The sequence below is a fragment of the Emys orbicularis genome, chromosome 8, assembly GCF_028017835.1.
Source record: "Emys orbicularis isolate rEmyOrb1 chromosome 8, rEmyOrb1.hap1, whole genome shotgun sequence".
In the NCBI taxonomy this organism is placed as follows: Eukaryota; Metazoa; Chordata; order Testudines; family Emydidae; genus Emys; species Emys orbicularis.
Window position 1 is genome coordinate 106,717,265 of NC_088690.1, and position 21,197 is coordinate 106,738,461.

The following is a 21,197-nucleotide window of genomic DNA, read 5'->3' on the forward strand; positions in this document are numbered from 1 at the left end:
ATAATTTGCCAGAGTAGTGCACTTCTATAGTAAAATTTCTGGCAGCCCCCTCGGGGTCCACTGAAGCTGACATTAACTACCACTGGTTTAAATGCTCTTTTCCGCTGTCCGCACTGCTACTTAGTGGCAGGGAACGTCAAAAGCAGTGTTGTAAGTGGCAAAGGCCTTCTTGTCAAACTCCCACTCCCAGCATTTATTCTGGTCCCTTCTCTTGTTTTCACAGAGCAGCTTCAGTCCCTAGTAAACAGGAGCACGTTCAATTTCTTCTTGGCTGTGTGGAATGGGCTCAGAGCCACTGCAAAACCTGGACTCTAGGGCAGCCAGCTTTCCCACCACAATATGTAACCCAGAAACTCAGTGTTCACATGGTGTGGGCCTTTCTTAGAATTTATTATACAGGTCTAGATTATTCCTGTATCAGCCTTTATCTGCCCCGCTGAGCATTTAGGAAGATATTTTATACTTCTATCTGAAAAGTGCACATACCACCTCCACTCTAGTACCGCCCTTTAACTTTGAAACGCCAGCCTTTTTAGAACTGTTACGCACCTGGTCAGGCCTGTGGAGTTTTCATCCTAACTCCAAAAATTTTCATGTGTTAAGGCATTTCTGGCAACAACATTGTGAAGGACAATCTTTGTTTCAAAGCAGGAAAGGTGATTACTAGGATATACTGATATTTCCCCTCTGTTATCTGCAGAGAACTTTCATGCTCAGTTGAGTTTCTCTTCATATTTTTATAACCGTTACTTGAGAGAATTTCTTCAGATTCCAAAAGTGGCTTGAAGGAAAAACATTGGCAATCACTTTCGCACATTCTCACTAGCAAAACTCACAGGAAGAAGGCAGTGGCATACCTTCTTTAGGCAGTGGCATGTCTTCAAGGCAGGGATCATTTATTTTTTGTGTTCATATAGCTACCCATGACAAAAAAATATTTATTAATATTAGAAACAAGCTAGCCTAAACCTAGATCCTAGTATTGCACTGGAACAGAATGAAGAGGATTCTGGATGTTGGCATGTGCATGAGTACATTAAGTAATCTGTTTTGCCTCAATCCCTGTATTTTTGGGTGAAAGGTGCCAAATCGATGGAGCTGGAAACCAAAATCCTCTATTCACAGCACCAGTACTGCATGCACAAGATCAGTGCAGGCTTCTCCCGCCCTGCCCCACCAAACTGCTTCAACCCTGACCTAGAAGGATAAGCTCTTGGGTTAATACCGATGCAACTCCACCAGCACAAGCAACGGTGGGATGGGTAGTCTTGCAGCCAGCATTTAACCACCACGTCCTCTAACCCTGCTTACTGATAACACTTCTAACCACCTGCTCTGGCACCTTGTCTACACTAGTGCTCTCACTGCTGCTGTTACTAACAGAGCTGTACCTGTGATAGCAATGGAGGGAAATTTCTGGCCAAAAAAGCAGATAAAGTCTTGGTGTGAATGGAGGGTTCATTCTCTCATTTAGTCCTTAGCCTCTACCAAAAATGTCAGCAATTCGTGACAAATGAAATGGCTTTGTGAAGTGGCTAGGGATTAGCAGCCTGTTTCACAGTCAACCCCATAGAGATTTTTGTATTGGAGCAGGATTTACAGAAGCCATGAAAGGATTAAAAGAAAATACAAGCTAACAGGCAGTTCAGGAGAGCCCTTCTAAAGGAAACATTCTGTTGACATTTAAACAAAAACAAGATTTAAGGTCCCAAACACCTAGCAGAACATGTGTAGATTTTGCAAGTTGGGGCCACTCGGTGCTTCATAGGAGAAGTTTAGTGCCTTGCCCCATTGCCCAGAGAGATTGAGATTTCACCGGCCCTTAAAGCAGGTGATTTTGGTTAGGCCATGTTTCACTGCTATTAAACTGTTCTGATACTAAAATATTATATATTTAGGTATATGGATATATTAAATATATTTTAAAAACCCACTTTGCCTGTAAGTCTTAGGAAAATTTGGACTACAAGGTCTTGATCCAAAGCCCATGCAAGTCAGTGGGAGTCTTTCCATTGTCTTGTGTTGGCTTTGGATTAGAACTGCCAAAAATGTGGTCAAACACGAGACTGTAAAGGTTTGATTTACTTTTAAAGTTGCTCGAAGTAACCTCCTCCCCCTCCCCCCCCCAAAAGGAAAAAGGACCTCCATTTATAATGAATGTTTGCTTTTCTTGGAACATTGCATTGTAATCCACTTTTCGTGCTGGATAGCCAATGGTAATGGTTAATGACAGCTGTATTCACTGGCAGAATATATATAAGCAGGATTTACAGAAGCCCTAATTGATCTAGAACCAGTAGTGCCAATTTCATACTCTGCCATTTAGCTACAGAGAACAGTCAGGAAGATGACACAGTTCAAGCTGCTATGCAGTGGAGACTGCTAGTTTTAGGCGCTCTGGCACCTGAGAGTGCAGGAAGCACCATCAGCAAGAGTTATGTTCCTTTTAAAAATGGGGAAACACACAAATGACTATGCTGATTCAACTGGACTGTTAAACCCCCAACATGCAACTGAGAGGTTTTGAAAGCAAGAACTAATTCCCCTTCCCTCCTTGTTACAGGTACCCCTTGATCCGTATCTCAATCCCCGGTAGTGATCCCCACCTCAAACCCCCACCAAGTAAAGAATGGAGAAATAAATGGGGTGTAAACAACAGTAGAATTTATTAGAACGACTCGGTAGTTAACACAAATTCGGCATGAAGCCAGGGCCCCAAACTATAAGTGGATTAAAAAGATAAACAGGTAAAACTGTACATCGCCATGTTCACAAAGACACAAGGGAACAGAGACACCAACAGGACTGGGATCATGACTGGACCAGGAACAGGAGAAGACACTGATAGTGAACACCACGGACTGGATTACGAGGATCAGGAACAACCAGGAACAGAATCAGGACCACACTCGGGAACAGATAAGTCGATCTTCTTCTTATTGGTATGGCAGGCACTGGGCTGCCACTGGGGCGGATAGCGATCTTCACAGGGCACGCAGGGATTTTATACTCCCCTGTTACTAGGCAGACTATCCCTAAGTCACATGACACAATTTTCCCGCTCTAACTGAAAAAGGGAACCAATTGATGAACAAGAATGGGGGGAGGGGGAGAAACAACAACAATGCAGACAAAATGGTGAAAACCAAAACAAGCCCTACAGTAGCAGATGTGCCAGGGTTTTTTACTTGGTTTACAGGGACCAAGTAAAATTTACTAGAAAAAATGTGAAACCGTCAATCGTTTGACAGTGACATTTTATTACCTTCACAGCACCTATTGCTTTGGCAGCCAAGTGCTGTGATATAGACTATTAAAATCATACAAATAACACAGTGCTGCCCACAACGGGCAGAGAAACTTTCCTTGCCCTCTGGATCAGCTAATTTCAATCACAGAGCAATTTTGTGCAGGGGCTCTACGTGGTCTGATAATGACTAGACAAGTGGTGAGCTGTGCTTACTGGTACTGATTGGCTTAAAATTGGATGCACAGCTAGTCTGTGCTAAAACATCCCATATTTGTTACTTTCAGCTTTCCCCCTCACTGCCTGCTTATTTGCCTCATCAACCTGTAATGTCTAGTCTTTTGGATTGTAAACTCTTTGGGGATAGGAACTACCATTTCTATATATTCATACATCACTTAGACCAGTGGAGCTTGAGACTTATAGCACAATCACAATATAACAAAATATAACATTAATTTCCTGTATAGAGAATAAAACCAGTTCTGCCAGTGGATCTTCAACAAAGATGTGCCAGACTGTCCCATAAACTTCTGGGACTCCTGTCCAAGGGTAACGATCTCATCCTCCCAACATGCATATGTACACACCTTTCTGAAAGACACTAAGCTGACACCATTTGTATTTTAAATAGCTTTTTATTGAAATGTATTACATTAGCAAATCCTAAATTATAGGTATACTCTATTAACATATTGGCATATACCACATAGCTACAATACGGTATTATATTTGCATCAAAATATGTAGACCAAAAGGTTCTGCTGCTGTTGAGCTACAATTTCACAAGGGCTTGAAGGATCTGATTGTCAAGAGGTTAACATACCACCTCATCATGCCAAGGTTCTAAACAAGGCCATCGTCCATTTCACTTTGCAAAACCTGTGGTAGTTTGCCTGCAGTTTTAGAATATATATCCATACTGGTACAGACCACTCTGTGGCAAACAAACTGAAATGCATAGAACCCGCCTTTTTATTTCACACATACACAAATCATTAGATTTTTTTCTTACTACTTTCAGTCCCCAGATCCAAAAAGAGTTTTTCTCTCTGTTATTACAATGAAATAATTCCCACTCAGCTGGTTCTGTGCATAGTTATAGGCCACGGCTAACAGGTGATCCCGATAGAGACAGGGACACAAAGAAGTTTTTATTATTAATTCTTTTTTATTATTTTACTTCTAACTGCTGCAGGTCCGACTAGACAATCAGATTAGAAATCATTTCACTTCACTTGTGCACACGGTTAACATGACGGATCTCATCACCATCGTGACTTACGTATAAATGCATGAGATAATCACCAGGTGGGATGTTTCTGTTTTGGTTGTGACATTTCTCTTTTGGCATCCAAGCATGGGCTTTCCACATGTTCCTTCCGGTGTGCATATACGCAAGGATCTGGATCATTTGTCGGGGAAGGATGGGGAGAGCACTTCTTCCACTGGCCATTATCATCTAGCCAGCCATCTCTGAGGCAGATGCTATCATAGTACTCCAAGAATCTGCACATATCAAGCCTCTCTTTCCCAGAACTGCAGGGATGCTGTTCCCCATATGTACTGTGCTAACCTTTACTGGCCTTGGAAACAAGCGAGCCAAGATCATTTCCAAGCCCCATTTTCCAGTGCTGGAGTATGAAGCAGTTGCCAAGACACTCAACTGGCTAAGCAGAGGCTAAATTCCCTAACACAGTGCAACCTCATTAATTCACATGCTGGTCATTTGCAAACTTGATAGTCTGCAATGACTCTGGATCAATGTACCATTTACTTTCGGACACATCCTCGCATTGTCCCCGGTTCATCCTCAGGATACAGAAGAGGATTTTTTTGTAGCAATCAATTAATTAATTACATTCAGCATCATTCAACTGTTGACAAAGTTCAGTAATTAGCAAATGGGCTTCCAGTCTTTAGTGAGGTTCTACTGCGTCCAGTGTTCTGAATATTCCAAAAGAGTTAGTCTAGAACAACCAGAACCAAGCAACAAAAGTGACAGAACACGCAGAAAGCAAAGAAAGGCAAACTTTACATCAGAGTAAACAGATAAAACAGATCACAAGTCACAGCTAAAATTGATCACAGCTCCTGAGTGGCCAAAGTGTAAAGTAGGCCGAGGACAGATGGAAAAAGATAAGCAAATAGGTTGTGACCTGCTCCACCAAGCACAAATGACAAATAAATCTATGCACTTATACAGCACCTTCCATGCAAGGAGTTCAATGCACTTTACAGATATTACTGAAATAAGCCTCACACCATCCCGTGAGGTAGCTATCACCCCCATTTTACAGATAGGGAAACAGATACAGAATCTGATTTGTCCCCGAAGTCTGAGAGAGAGTCAGGAATCTCTGCTTACACAACTCTTGGTTTCTAGGCTGATGCTCTAATCATATGACTATCTTCTTGTGTCTCATTGATAAAAAGAATCTAGGCCCTTCCCATACCTCACACCTTACACTTTGACTGGTGTACTGCAGGGCAATGTGCCAATACAAATCGTGCCAACATTAGCAGTCTCAGTACACAGGAAGTTCTATTCCAGGTGGATTATTATTAAACTTCGGTTTGAGGAGCCTTTTTTTTTTTTAGTTGCAAGGTTCCAGATGCTATCTGATGTTTCACTACAGAGCCCTCAACTGTGCTTGCCGCTAGGGAAAGTTTCTGCACAAGAGCCATGCCTACTCTATGTAGATTGTAATCTTCTGGGAGCAGGGACTCTCTTGTACTACACATGTGTCTAGTGCCTAGCACAACAGAGCCCCAGTCACAGCTGGGCACTATTCCGGATACTACAATAATACAAATAATAAAATATTAACTCAGCTATGCAACAAAACCCCTCTGCAGTCTCTAAACAGTCACAATTGAATACATCAAAATGAACAGTTCATTATTACATTGTAAGTTCCTTGGGGCAGAGACTATCTTTCTGCTCTGTGTTTGTACAGTGCCTAGCAAAATAGGGTCCTGCTCCAGGAGTAGGGCTGGCAGGTACTACCACAATACAAATAATAAAGATTGAAAAATGTTTTAATCTTAAACTTCAAATCCCATTCCATTGTGGTATTAGTTTTGGGTTCCTCTTAGATCAGAAGGAAAAGTGAAAGGGTGACAAAGTAATAATCTGCATAAATGAGTGTCTTGCAAAACTGGGTCACATTATCCATTTAATAATGTAACTGAGAATGACAAGGGATCACTCTACCTTCCACTAGCACCAATATTGCTGTTTCCACTTGGAGGGTTAATTTTCTTTAGAGAGAGCAGGCAGTGTGGGGAAGGGAGTCAGCAGGGGATAAGCTAGGCTGAGAGAAATCTGACAAAGCTTGTTAGATAAAATAGCTGATTCGGAGGAATGCATATGGATTGTTTCACTAAATACCCAATGTCAGACATAGCTAAATCTGTCTGTCAGATCTGAACAGTCCTGGCATCAGACTGACAGAGAACTGAGTGAATGGTGCCTCTATTGTCCTAACAAGCAGCGGGAAATATAAATAAATAAAAAGACAATAGAGAAGCTTCTTATCTGACCTTGGGAGCTGACCCACTCTGCCCTCCCCACTAGATGTCACTGCATGCAACTGAAAATTCACCACCGCTTCATTTGGTGAGCCAGACCCCACAGGTCAGGGAGAGGCTGCAATTGTCTTTTCTCTCCTTTTGAATCATCCTGCAGGCTGCTCACCGTTTCACAGTAAAAGAAAGCAGCCTTGCTGACAGTAAAGGGTTTCTCAGAATGACGATGGGAAGCTCAGCTATCCAGACCTAGCAGCCTTTGTTACTGTAGCCATGGCAGAAGTAACATGCTTGTCCAGTCACTGACAATGAAATGCTCCAGGAGCAGCAAGCACAGGCTCCAGGAGGCAGATCCAGACCCACTTCAGCTGCCAAATAGGCAGTACATGTTCTGAGCACAAGAAGTGGCTCTGTCATCAGAAAGTCATTGAGCATCAGAGACTGTAGTAGCTGACAGATGTCCAAAAGGAGGCAGAATGATCCTCTCATCTGTCAGAGAGGTCAGGTTTCCTCTCCAGACCTCCATCTTGGATGTCACTATTTCCCCACTCTATTAATTGTCTCTAGTTTGGGGTTATTTTTAGTTGGTATTAGGTTTTATTTCCTTCAGACAAAACACAATGAAACAGCAGCCACTGGAATCAGTTGATATTGACCACTGCCATGTGATGGGGTATTCATCTTTTGTAACCTTAACCCATGACAGATGACGGGGGCCAGGAAGTGAAGTCCAGTCCCTTACTAGTTCTTCTACGTGTCACAGCTTCATTACAGACTTCTCCATTTTGCAGGAGAAAAGAGACTATGGGTAACATTTTCAAAAGTGCATAAGGAGGCTTAAGTCCCATTGAAAGTCTAGTCTCTTTGGCACTTTTAAAAAACTTTACCAATTTCTCTGAAGAGCCGGAGGAGGAAGCAAGTGGCAACTGACAGAGAGGTTATGTATTCTTGATTCTTCCCATGGACACACAGCGGCAGAGCTAAGGACAAATCCAGTCCCTGGCCCCTCATCTAGCCACTAGTAAATATGAGAGGAGTTGGATACTTTGTTTTCTCTTGATTTTACAAGACATATGGACTCTGCATCACACTCACTCCCCACCCTAAAAACATTTTTTTCTTTATAATCTGACATTTTCTGCATTTATTCAATAGGAGCATTATACATATGCACAAAGCTTAATCTTTTATATCCCTCTTTAAAACACTTGCAGTGAAAAAATAACACACCTGTTGTATGGCGATCAAAGCCAATGGGGTCAAGGTTTCACCCTGAATGTATTTAAAAGCTGTATTTCCTCAATCCCCTCTCATACAATAGTAGTCCCCACTTTACTAAACCCAGCACTGAAGAAAAAAAGGCAAGGTTATTTTAAAAAATACATGTGTGTAAATTCTCTTTTCAAATAACACCGATTCTTCTGTACTAATAGGTTGGAAATTAAGATACACAAGGGAGTTATAACAGAGAGGGTAAAAACCTACAGTTAAAGCTTCACCTGTGATGTTTAATTTCCATTTTACCAGGATGTGTAGTTCAGAGGAACACATTGTTTATTTACTCAAGTTCTAAGGCTACACACTGCCCCGCAATCTGATAGACTATATGAATAAGTAACATCTAAGGAAAGTTTTGACAGAACACATTCCCCCGCCACTTTTCTGTGTGGGAAAGTAGTTTTCTTGCCTCCCTAGTTCTAAATGCTTTCCTCTCTTTCTGTAAACATCAGCAGGGGCAGAGAACCCCACCCACAGTGGATTAGAGCAGTGAGCACCTGCTGCCTAGCATATACATTCATTATTTGGCACCGAATGACTTGGTTTCTGAGATGCCACATGACTTCTTTGGTTTTAAAAGCACACAAAGTACTCTCTAAGCAAAAAATTCACAATTCCCACTCACCAGCAAGCAGATTGCACCGAGCTGCCTTAGAGCAACTCCAGCTAGATTTCTCTGCCCTTGTACCCCAACTCCATCCTCAGGCACAGAGTGGTGATATACCCTCAAACACAGATTGTGGTTAAGGGCATACCAGAGCATTAACTTTGCCCCTGGAGCACTCTTGCTGCAGCATATTAGAGTAGCTGTCCCTGTGTCTAACTTTGTGGTTAAAGACATTTGTTCTCCCACGCTTTTGAAATGGTTTAAATGAGCACTGCTGTTTTGATCACCTCATTTTATCAGATGCTTCTTGCAGAAGTGTAGGTTACATCCATTTTTTATAAAGCACATGGGGATGCTCAGACAGCCAGTCAGATCACTTAGCTAAGTCTTCGGTATTGAAGAGAGATGTTGACTTGTCCAATGGAATGGGTCAGACTACTCCAGTGTTGTTTAAACAAGGAAGAAAACACATAAGTGTTTCATAATATATTCATAAGCACAGCGGGCATTTCTTTCACTATTACACAATTGTTTCAGTTTCCATTTAGCCGAGGCAGTGCAGTCTTCTGCCATTACAGAATCATAGAAATCTAGGGCTGGAAGGGACTTCGAAAGGTCATCTAGTCCAGCCTCCTGCCCTGAGGAAGGACAAGTAAACCTAGACCATCCCTGACAGGTGTTTGTTCAACCTGTTCTTAGAAACCTCCAGTGAGGGGGATTCCACAACCTCCCTTGGAAGCCTGTTCCAGAGCTGAACTCCCCTTATAGTTCTGATGTTTTTCCTAATATCTCACCTAAATCTCCCTTGCTGCAGATTAAGCCCATTACTTCTTGTCCTACCCTTTTGCGGATGTGCAGAACAATCACTCACCATTCTCTTTGTAACAGCCCTTAACATATTTGAAGACTGTTGTCAGTCGATTTCTCTCAAGACTAAACCTGCCCAGTTTTTAATTTTTCCTCATAGTACACGTTTTCTAAACCTTTTATAATTTTTGTTGCGGTCCTCTGGAGACTCTTGAATTTATCTACAGTTTTTTAAAAGTGTGGTGCCCAAACTGGACACAATACTGGCCTCACACCAGTGCCAAGTAGAGCAGGACAATTAGCTCCCTGGTCTTATATATAACACTTCTGTTAATACATCCCATGGTATTAGCCTTTTTTGTAAACGCAGCACACAGGTGACTCATGCTCAATTTGTGATCCACTATAACCCTCAGATCCTTTTCAGCAGTACTGCCATATAGCCAGTTATTCCCCATTTTGTAATTGTGCATTTGATTTTTCCTTCCTAAATGTAGTACTTTGCACTTGGCTTTAGTGAATTTCATCTTGTTGATTTCGAACTAATTCTCCAATGTGTCAAGATCATTTTAAATTCTAATCCTGTTCTCCACAGTGCTTGCAACCCCTCCCAACTTGGTGTCATCTGCAAATTTTAAAAGCATACTCTCCACTGCACTATCCAAGTCATTAACGGAAATATTGAGTACTACCAAACCCAGGACAGACCCCTGCAGGATCCCACTAGATAAATTCCCCCCGATGGACAGAGATCCATTGATAACTACAGTAACTCCTCACTTAACGTTGTAGTTATGTTCCTGAAAAATGCAACTTTAAGTGAAATGATGTTAAATGAATCCAATTTTCCCATAAGATTTAATGTAAATGCGGGGGGGTTAGGTTCCAAGGAAATTTTTGGGGGCAGACAAAAGGCATTGTGTACTGTACAGTGGTCGGGAGGTGCCCCTGGCTTACCCCACACAGTCACAGCCCGCTGCAGGCAAGGATGCTAGGAAGCAACTTGCACAGCAGCAGCGGCAGCCTCCCCCCAGAAGAACAGGCGCCGACTTTGCCGGGGGATGCTCCAGGCCCGCCTCTTCCCGTTCCCCGCTCCACTCCAGGCCCACCTCTTCCCACCCCCACTCCACCTCCTCTCTGGAGCATGCCACATCCCTGCTCCTTCCCCTCCTTCCCAGCGCTTCCCTGTTGCCAAACAGCTGTTTGGCGGCGCTTAGGACTTTCTGGGAGGGAGGGGGAGGAGTGGAGACATGGTGCTTCCCCATTCCTCCCCCTCCCTCCCAGAAAGTCCTAAGCACCGCCAAACAGCTGTTTGGCGTCAGGAAAGCGCTATGAGGGAGGAGGCGGAGAAGAGGAACTTGTGCAATGTTCCCTTGTAAAGTTGCTGCTCTTCCACAGAATCCTACAAGCAGTGGACAGAGCAGGGAGCCAAACGACGTTATAAGGGAGCATTGCACAACTTTAAACGAGCATGTTCCCTAATGGAGCAGCGACGTAACTTTGAAACAACCTCAAGCAGGAGGACGTTAAGTGAGGAGCTACTGTAATCCCTGAGTACAGTCTTTCAACCAATTTTGCACCACCTTACAGTAATTTAATTTAGCCCACATTTCCCTAATTTGCTTATGAGAAAGTAATGTGGTACTGTGCCAAAAGCCTTATTAAAAATCAAGATATATCACATCTACAGCCTCCCCCTATCCACTAGGCTAGTAAAAAAAGAAGGCAATTAAGTTGGTTTGGCATTATTTTCTCTTGACAAACCATGCTGGGTATTCCTTAATAACTCTATTATCTTATAGGTGCTTACTAACTGATTATTTGATAATTGGTTCCAGTATCTTTTCAGCTATCGAAGTAAGGCTGACCCATCTCTAATTCCTCAGTTCCTCCCTCCCCCTCTTTTTAAAGATAGGTACTATGTTTGCCCTTCTCCAGTCCCCTGGGACCTCACCTGTTCTCCATGAGTAATCAAAGGTAATCACTAATGGTTGCGAGATTGCTTCAGCTAGTTTCTTAAGTACCCTACGGTGAATTTCATCAGGCCCCACTGCCTTGAATACATCTAACTTATCTAAATATTAAGGCTGTCGATTAATCGCAGTTAACTCACGCGATTAAAAAAATTAATCGCGATTAATCAGTTTTAATTGCACTGTTAAACAATAGAATCCCAATTTAAATTTATTAATATGTTGGATGTTTTTCTATATTTTCATATATATTTTATTCTGTGTTGTAATTGAAATCAAAGTGTATATTATTTTTGGTTACAAATATTTGCACTGTAAAAATGATAAACAAAAGAAATAGTATTTTTCAATTCATACAAGTACAGTACTGCAATCTTTGTCGTGAAAGTGCAACTTACATATGTAGATTTTTTTTGTTACCTAACTGCACTCAAAAACAAAACAATATAAAACTTCAAAGCCTACAAGTCCACTCATTCCTACTTCTTGTTCAGCCAGTTGCTAAGACAAACAAGTCTGTTTATTTCGACAGGAGATAACGCTGCCCTCTTCTTATTTACAATGTCACCAGAAAGTAAGAACAAGCATTTGCATGGCACTTTTGTAGCTGGTGTTGCAAGATATTTATGTGCCAGATATGCTAAACAATCGTATGGCCCTTCATGCTTCGGCCACCATTCGAAAGGACATGCTTCCATGCTGATGCTTGTTAAAAAAATAATGCATTAATTAAATTTGTCACTGAATTTCTTGGCGGAGAATTGTATGTCCCCTGCTCTGTTTTACCTGCATTCTGCAATATATTTCATGTTATAACAGTCTCAGATTATGACCCAGCACGTTTGTTTTAAGAACACTTTCACTGTAGATTTCACAAAACGCAAAGTTACCAATGTGAGATTTCTAACTGACCCAAGGTTTAAGAATGTGAAGTGCCATCCAAAATCTGATCAGGACAGGGTGTGGAGCATGCTTTCAGAAGTCTTAAAAGAGCAAGACTCTGATGCGGAAACTACCGAACCACCAAAAAAGAAAATTAATCTTCTGCCGGTGGGCTGGCTCAAAATGAACGTGCGTTGGTTCACTTTGCTTTGGATTATTGAGTAGAACCAGGTCATCAGCATGGACACATGTCCCCTGGAATGGTGGTTGAAGCATGATGGGACATATGAATTTTTAGCGCATCTGGCACATAAATACCTTGCAATGCTGGCTACAACAGTGCCATGCGAACACCTGTTCTCACTTTCAGGTGACATTGTAAACAAGAAGTGGGCAGCATTATCTCCTGCAAATGTTAACAAACTTGTTTGTCTTAGCGATTGGCTGAATAAGAAGTAGGACTGAGTGGACTTGCAGGCTGTTTTTTTGTACCTAATTCTACATTTGCAAGTTCAACTTTCATGATAAAGAGATTGCACTACAGTACTTGTATTAGGTGAATTGAAAAATACTATTTGTTTTGTTTTTTTACCGTGCAAATACTTGTAATAAAAAATATAAAGTGAGCACTGTACACTTTTTATTCTGTTGTAATTGAAATCAGTATATTTGAAAATGTAGAAAACATTCAAAAATATTTAAATAAATGGTATTCTATTAACAGTGCAATTAATCAAGCGATTCATCGCAATTAGTTTTTTTAATCGCTTGACAGCCTTACTAAATATTTTCTTAACCTTTTCTTTCCCTATTTTGACTTGTGATTCTTTTACTTGGTAGTTAATATTAATTGTGTTAAGTAGCTGGTCACAATTAACCCAGAGGTATTATACTAACACTATGACACTCCTCTTTAAAAGCAAGAAACATTGTGAGGGCAGATATTGAAAGGCCCTTTTTTTCCTCACGACAGGTTTTATGCATACAAATCCTAGTCTGGTAACCTCATATTCCCTTATTACTGAGACTCTCCAAGTCTTGGTGGGGAAGGGCCACACCAATGGAGTCTATTTACTGATGATCAGTAATGCATTAGCTTGCTTTATCTGGACTATTCACTTCTTGGCACTGGTGCAGCTTTGCACTGAAAGTCTGCAAAAGCGTTGTTGAAAAGGCTTCTGATCATTGCATTTCTCTTACAATGGGAATAAAACTATGAAATCTTTTGCATACTATAATTCTACCCTGAAGTGGTAAAATGTACCCTCTCCTAGGGTCTGATCCTATGAGGTGCTTAGCACCCTTTTATTACCACTGACTCAGGGTATTCAATCAATTTTAGGCTCCAGTCAGAACTCGCTGCATAAAGCATTTCCTACTTGTCTTTTCTACCCCAGTCCTGCTGCAGCATTAAAGAGATTGAATACTCTAGGGGGGAGAATTTGAGGGGCATATTCTCAATTGTATAGACCACGACTCAGCCACAAAGCTCTCCTTAGCAAGAGTAACAAATGGTTGCCTCAAGGGAAAGAACACACCATCAAGTTGTTCTGTTTACCTGGTGTCTTATTTTATAGTCTCTCTTTAGCAAGGGTTGATATTTTCCATATACAGAATCTTGTACATGAAGACTTGGATTCCTGCCACTTATCCTTTGAAAGAATGTTTGTAATTATTTCATAGGCATACTGATTATATTTTTATAAGAGTGACATTGTCCAGTAGTTTGGGCCTAAAATTCAGGATTTGTTTTTTTAATACACATTTATAAAACCCATTATTTTAATGATTTCTTTTCAGTTTTCTATTTGAATGTAAACATTGTAACATTATGCTAGAAGGGGAGGTAAAAGTGAAACTGACAAATCAGCTCTTTAGGGCAGGAACTGTCATATATTGTGTTCATAAAGTGCCTAACATAGTATGACCCAACCTGATTGTGGCTTTTAGGTGCTACCACAATATAAATGTTAAAGTTTTCATTGTCCAAGCTTAATGAAGCAAATAAACATGGATGTTGCAAAGTACATTAGATTGTAAGATGTTTTCAGTTGTAATAATCTATTTTATTGTTGGTAACATAGGTAAGAAACATGCTGAGAGGTTGTTTTTAACTTGAGAATATCCCTTGGAGAACACAAGTAAATCCTAATTTTACAAACATCTTGGGGGATGCAAAACTTCCATATAATTGGAAGTTGGGTAAAAATTGAGGGGAATACTATAGCCTAACTGGGGAGATGTAGGATTTGGGATAAAAAGGATTTTAATAAAATTCATAAAATTGGTGGAGTAGCTATCAAGCCTTTATTTGCTTTAAAAATATTACTTCAAGTAACTGGCACTCACAGTGCATACATTTTACTTCTGCAAAGTGACAACCACCTGCAGTGTCACTACAGTAGAAAAAGGACAATGATGCTAGCATCTAGTTCCTTTTAATATTAAAAGGAACCCCCAAAACTAAGAATGCTTCTCTGAAAAATCAGCCATGTTCCCTACACTGTCTCTTTCACATCCTTAATATGACCAAGTACAAGGACTGCCAATACCACATGTCAGAGCATGCATTCATGGATCAGTCTGAACTGACATTTAGCTTTCCTCACAGCACTGAGTTTCCAAATGAGGGAGTGTCATTTACAAGTGTTAAACTCCAACACATCCCTCGACTCACTTATTTTACTAGCTACAGCACCAGTAGATTCTTATAGTAGTATTGCCATCCCCAAGTTTTCAAAAATCATGAACCAGGCCCCCCAAAAATCATGAGATTGGCTTAAAAAATCAAGAGATTTAGTAATATAATTTTTAAAATTGTACTGAAGTTTTTATTTGCCCCCTGAGCCTTTAGGATTTATTTTTGCCAGATTTTCTCCACAATCATGAGGCTTAGAAACATTAGAAGCAGATCCTTGGCTGGTGTAAACAGTCATAGCTGGAGCAAAGGATCTACTTCCTTCATTTAAAAAAAGAGTAAGCTGAGATTTTTTCACATACTCACATGACTCCAGCAGCTGGAGCTTTAAGAAAAAGCAGCAAATATCACAAGAGTTGGCAACATTGTCAAATTTATCCAAAACATAAAAAGTTAGTGCAAGTTTTAATTAATCTATGGAATCGGAGCAAAGAAACTGACTTAGCAGAAGGAAAGATAGCACTGATTGGAATTCAGAATTTGTGATCACTGGGTTCAGAGGATCAATATTACTTTGAAAAAAGCCTGTTCCTGTGAGTGCTGATGTATTTGCCTCTTGCTTTATTGTTCACTGGGGCACTGGGTTTTAAAAGCTAGAATTGGAAATAGAATTGTTTTCAAACCTAAGGAGTTGTTACCTCTCTCTCGAGTGCTGCTCAGGCTGCCTTGTCTACACAGGAAATTTGCCCCCGTTACAGCTGTCAGTGACCAGCTCTGATACAGCTGCACTGAGGCAACCCCTAGAGCAAGACAGGCAAAGATGCTATATAAACTAGGATTTGCACAGTGGATTTTAACCCTGCTTAAAATCAGAGTAAACGGCACCAGTGCAAATAATAGTTCATAGCAGCTTGGCCCGCCTACGTTTTGTACTGCTGCAGCTACACTGGTGGCTGGACTCTCCTGCATAGTAAAGACCTTAGATGCAGATAAAGAATATTACAGCTTGTGAGAGTGCCTAGTTAGAGCCAATTGTAACCTGCCTGCCCTGCCTTGCTATTACAAGCCCTGCTAAAAGCCACTCTGTCCTTGAAAGACATTTCTTTATTTTCTTTATTTCTTTGTCTGGTTTGGGAAGGTTGCCGTTTTTACAGATCTGCATGTAATGATCACTCAGCTACAATGATGAAAACTGGGATTGCCCAATCAGCCCTTCTCGCTCCACTGTGCCTGAACTCAGTCAGACTTGAAAGAGTCTTGGGCCTGGTCTACACTGGGAGGGGGGGAAGAAATCGATCTAATTTATGCAACTTCAGCTACGTGAATAACGTAGCTGAAGTCGACATACTTAGACCTACTCACCGCGGTGTCTTCACTGTGGTGAGTCAACTGCTGCCGCTCCCCCCGTGGACTCTGCCTGCGCCTCTCATGGCACTGGAGTACAGGAGTCAATGGGAGAGTGTTCGGGGGTCGATTTATCGTGTCTAGACTAGACGCGATAAATCGACCCCTGCTGGATCGATCGCTACCCACCGATCTGGCAGGCAGTGTAGACATACCCTTAGTTCAAGGAGTTTGGGGCTTGGGTGATCAGCTTCAGGACTGTTCACACACTAAATATCTGCTCTACTTCTCAGATTGAAAAGAGGAACAAATGCTGATTGTGGGCCTCTTTTACTTGAGTAACAGTGCTGACATTGTCCACCAACCTTCAGTTTCATATCCTCAATGCTGTGTGTGTGTGTGTGTGTGTGTGTGTGTGTGTGTGTGTTAAAACTGTGCTTCTTAAAAAGTTTTTTAAAAATGTTTCTAAAGTTAGCGGACTACAGTAAAATTTGTCAAATATAAACAAAGTGCTGTAAAAGGTAAAACACTTTAAACTCTGCACCACCCAGTCTAGAATTATCAGATTAAATACGACTCAGCAACAGCCAAAGTTTGCTCTGCTAGAAACTCACTTCCTCACTTTAGAGTTCTTTTTTGTTTTTAACATCTGCGTTAATGTCGCGGCTGCACACACTTCAAGTCAGAGTACATGCCAAGAAGACTGATTGCTTTATAAAAAGAAGGCAAGTTTCCCCATCTACAGCAGAAGCTGTTTAGATTCAAAGTTAGCAGGACATTTCTTATGTTTCTTTTCAGTTTGCCATTTGTTCTAAATCACGATTTCTATATAGAGTGAAGATTTTGTTCACATTACAAAGGACACAAATGCATTTCTACATCTACAGTTACTCAGACTGCAATGGAGAAAATATTGACATTTGTTAAACTTAAACAATTACACAGCATTCAGTAGGAAAAGGTGCATTAGACACACTGACTTACTCTCCAGAGCTGCTTTTTAAAGGAACACAATTGAGTCCTTAAAAAAAAAAAAAAATCTTGTTTTCTATTTCGGCATTACCCTTTTAGAAGCTTTAGGACAATATTCATTTCGTGGCCACTTTTTGTCACAAAAACCTGATTTTCCTCCAAGTGTCAAAGCGTGGGTGCTTTCCTTAATTCTTCTGCTTTCTGCATTCACATTACTGATGGCAGCAGGAAAGGGCACAGCACTGAGAAAGTGTTTGTTACTTAACTGTTGCAGGTCTCATTGGGAGAACAGGGTAGGAAATTTACATTTTGTTCTATGTACAATACCAACATGTTGGCTTCTCAAAAATCTCGGTGAAAAAAACTGGTGGATTTTTTTAAAAATCAAAAGAAGATAGCTATCTAGATACCTGCACATTTCTCAAGAAGATCAAATGGTGGGCCCATGAACATCAGCAGCATCCCTGTTGTCAAGAGATTCACTTGGCAGGAGGGCTAGGAATGGCTGAAGTTGCATTCTGTATAGGAAACCTTTGTCCAACTTCAGTGGAAACTGAAAAATTGAAGTATTGGGTTACTTGAAACCTTTCATGGATACTCCAGACACAGCTCCTGTCTGTAGCTCTAATGCCAACCTGTTTTGCCATTACCCAGAGTTAAATGGGCAATAGGAAAGTCAATGCATTTCTACAGGTTCCCCTCAGAAAGGGGACATATCACAATAAACTCATGGGGAGACAGAAAAAAAAATGGTATTCCTTTACACCATTGGAAATTGGAATCGCCTCTACCACCAGATATCTTGTCTGATAGTCCAGCAAACATGTGCATGATTAAAACAATGGAAAGATCATGTGCTTATTTAAGACACACCTTTTCAATACAAAAGTACTCTGGATCAGGGCAAGCCCTCTTTTGTACAGACTTGGCTGGATTGACAAACCTAACTTGCACTCCAATTCTGCAATTTACAACAGCCCATTTTGTGTATGCACATTGTTGTCCCAGAGATGATGGCCTTGGAGACAACCACAGTTGAGCTTCATCTTTGTCACTTGGAAGCCAGGCTTGTATTCTGGGAAAAGCAGTTCTTCTTTAGACAATAGAACACCCATGGAAGGAGTACACAACAACAGGAATGAGAAACAAAAAAAGGAAGAAACCAACACCACAACACACATTCCTTTCAGGTTTTGTTCTCATCGTACATGTCCAAGGCAGGTTGGATTGTTGAGAATTCACTTTCATAGACCAGGCTCCGAGGAGACAAAGAATTGCGGTGAAAGAAGTGACCACCTACAAGAGGCAGAACAAAGAAACAACCCTGTTAGGAATTTGTACATATGGCTATAAAACACCACAGGGATTGAGCATGCAAGGTCTTGTTTGTGGTTACCTATTCTCTTGCACCTGCCCCAGTTCTAATCAAGAACATATATACTCCTAAAAATTAACTTCCTTTTAAAGTAAACCTGTAACAGTTTGTAGTATGAAGTGGCAGAGGAGACAAGTGTGAGGAAATCTAACCTTTGCTGCATCATCATTATTTTAGGGATGCATGTGGACAGGGAGGGAAATATTTATACCTCAGGTGTCTGAGCTGCAGGTGTGGTCCTCTTGTAATTCAAGTGTTCTCATGCTACTTTCCTTCTGCTCAGGACCATGGTCTATGCTGTGTGTAAGAAGGTAAACAGCTGTCCATTGAGGATTGGCCTATGGCCAAACTTATTTTCTCCGTTAGGAGATAACAGACCAAACAGGCTCCTCAAAAGTTCCCCCCTCCTTTTGGTATTAAAAAGAAAAAGCTAGTTTTGCAAACTCATCTGGGAAGACATTTTCTGTAAGAGCTGAAATGAGGAAGAATTGTGTGCTTATCAAAATGAAGGCCTAATAACAGTATTGGCTGGAGCCAGAAATAACGTGGACCGGCGCCATATGAGCTTCCTCTTGCACAGCTCTGACAATACACCACAATCCTGATCTGCAGCAGCCTTGCTAGTTCTAGTCCTGAGCCGAGTGTGCGAATGGTGCTGAACTGCTCTGTGGTTTTGTGACAAAGACAAACATCTACTAAGGAATACAGCAGATTGAGACTGCCAAACATTCCCCTCCACTTCTGACTTAAATCACAGTCAATCCCAGGTCTTCACTTGCTAGTATACTAACCCATTCAATTCTCATTTGAAGGTGAATGCTCCTGATAAAGGGGGGAAAAGTGTTTGTGAATAATCTAATACCTCAATCTGCTGCAGTGTGAAAAACTGTTAAATTCCACAGGGTCAAGTTGCTGACTCTGCCAATAAAGCTTATATCTACACACACACAAAAACCCCCACACACTGTGCTGGAATAGGGACAGACCAGTCAATATGATTATTGAATTATTAGTGCTCAGTTTGTGGATTTGAATCCTATCCCAGACTTAAGCTTTCTGGAACTGTGCAATGCTGTAGTAAAAAGACAGATGTATTTATTTACATGGATCTGCATAGGCTTACAACTCCCAAAGAGATCACTCTCCAAACAAACCCGAACTCCACTATGAAACGCCTACTTAGGAACCACTAGGGATAAATTTGATATCAGAAGTCTCCTGCATTATGTGCCTGGCCCAATGTCACTATGCATCAGGTGCATTTAGATCTTGAGAATGCTGCATCCCATGTTACCCTGGTGCTGAAATGAGCAATGAGTAATGAATGCTTCATTTCCTCTCTCCTCCCACTGAAGTGTTACATATTGTACAAGCAACGCAGAAGCAACACAAAGGGACTCTAAAGACTGAATGCTGCTCCTATTTGTTTTTATTGCACCAAATCAAACAAGGGATTAGGAAGCAGACACCCTAGGCAATCAGTGTGCGAGAGAGAGAGAGAGAGAACGAACCTTTTCAATACAAAATTTGATGGAGAAATTTTAATCAACAGGCATAAGGCCATAAACGTTTCACCTAACAGATTTCTTTTTTAATTACCGGTAATCTGAAAGCAGACACTGCATTCAGCATCTCTAAAATTCTTTGCTACTTTTTGTGTTTCCTTGCTTCTTGACAAGACATTTAACCTGCCCTCCTCCAAAGAAGCGGTGTGTTTATATACAGGTACAGCCGACTGCTCAGTTTCAATAGCACTCTTGGAACTCATAATTCATTCTCTTTCTAATGCTTCCTATTCAAACATCAGCTACACCAAACAGTATTTTTCAAATTCTTCCCTGCTTAGTAGAATTGCTTGTTCACCAGATACAGCCCCTAAGGCTATTGTTGTTTTGAAAGACCAAATATTGCAAACTCTCTCCCCCAGATGCACACAACTAGATGGGAGCTCCCTTCTTCCTCTTTTCACCAGTCCCTTAAGCTGGAAGTTGTTGCTGTTTACCACAATTTCACAACTCCCCCCAGAAAATAGCACACCAGTCATATCTCATTGTTAATCTTGTCTCAGAACTGAAGTCTGTGTTTCCACATAGCACTATGCAGCATTCCACCTGGACAGACGAGCCAAAGGAATGTTCAAAAGAGTACACATAAAAAGAGTGTTTAAAAGAGAGACTCTGCACTAAGTCATTTATCAGAGGAGATACTCAAACAATCTTACATCACCCAGCTCTCATGTAGTGCTTTCATCAGTAGGTCTGAAAGTGCTTTACAAAAGGAGGTCAGTATCATTATCTCCATTTTCCAGATGGGGAACTGAAGCACAGAGAGGTGAAGTGACTTGCCCAGGTCCCTCAGCAGGCTAGTAGCAGAGCCAGAAAGAGAACCCCAGCCTTCTGAGTGCCAGTCCAGTCTCTGTCCACTATGCCGCAATGCATCTTCTTCCAGTCAGAAGCTATTTTGGAGGCTTCAATTTGACAAGCTATGTTTACATACTGTAAGGATACCAGAGCTTGAAAAGCAACGCTCAGGCTTGTTTTGGT

General features: G+C 41.1%; 1 protein-coding gene across 1 annotated transcript in view; it reads right to left on the reverse strand.

Annotated features, from left to right (window-relative positions):
- Positions 1 to 16,995: 16,995 nt before the first annotated feature.
- Positions 16,996 to 21,197, reverse strand: part of RNF130 (ring finger protein 130) — an 85,470-nt gene continuing 81,268 nt past the window's right edge. Inside the window, exon 8 of the mRNA XM_065409067.1 lies at positions 16,996 to 18,575. Coding sequence (XP_065265139.1) covers positions 18,466 to 18,575 — 110 coding nt within the window. The 3' untranslated portion in view covers positions 16,996 to 18,465. The remainder of the gene's footprint in view (positions 18,576 to 21,197) is intronic.